Below are 785 nucleotides of genomic sequence, written 5' to 3' on the forward strand. Positions count from 1 at the left end.
TAAGAATTACAATACATGAAAATTATTTTATCTCTCAACAAAATATATTCGAGACATAACAAAAACTTTAATCTTTAGGTTGGTCTCACAGCAAAGTGCGCAAGTCAGTGTGTAACCAGTCTCACAATCTGCACATTAGAAATGCGTGATGCAATGAATAAACTTTTGTCTGAAGTGCTTTTAAATTTATCAAAAATTTCTGCGACAGTCTATATTGCTATACCTATTATAGAATTCTTATCAAGTATGTTTTCTACTGTTAAAAATTAATGTTAAATCGAATTTTTTAAATTTGTGATATCAAGTTTATAAATATAATTTTTATTTTAGCTCTAACTAGACTTCCGAAAGTTTTTGCTAGCTTTATTGGAGATCAGTATATGTCTGTATTTGCAATACTATTGCCATACACCAATCCTTTCAAATATAATCATTATACTGTATCTCTGGCTTATCATGTAATTGCTGTATGGTTTTTGAAATGCAGACTTCCTTTTCGGAAAGAATTTGTTAAATTTATTACTACAGTAATGTATATATATTCTAGTTACATGTATTCTAATTAATATCAAATTAATTTCTTAAGATATTGAAATTTATTTTTGAAAAACAGGGATTGAAGGCAAATGTGATAATTCCTCTTGAAGAAGGACATTTAATGAAATCTGATTTTAGTGTCATTAATGAAGATTCTTCAAATAGAAAACGTAGTTCTAGTCTGACTGAACAAGTAAGTATAAAGATCTATTATAATTGTATTTATAATATTTATAATATTTATAATA

The 785-nt window shown here is 26.1% G+C and overlaps 1 protein-coding gene across 2 annotated transcripts in view; it reads left to right on the forward strand.

Annotated features, from left to right (window-relative positions):
- The window catches only part of LOC108688348 (tuberin), a 9,681-nt gene that overhangs the window by 4,389 nt on the left and 4,507 nt on the right, over positions 1–785 (forward strand). For both annotated transcript variants that reach the window (XM_018194581.1, XM_018194580.1), the window contains 3 exons: positions 79–244; positions 331–527; positions 614–730. In XM_018194581.1, coding sequence (XP_018050070.1) covers positions 79–244; positions 331–527; positions 614–730 — 480 coding nt within the window. The remainder of the gene's footprint in view (positions 1–78; positions 245–330; positions 528–613; positions 731–785) is intronic.

The sequence above is a fragment of the Atta colombica genome, unplaced genomic scaffold, assembly GCF_001594045.1.
Source record: "Atta colombica isolate Treedump-2 unplaced genomic scaffold, Acol1.0 scaffold228, whole genome shotgun sequence".
Taxonomy (NCBI): Eukaryota; Metazoa; Arthropoda; class Insecta; order Hymenoptera; family Formicidae; genus Atta; species Atta colombica.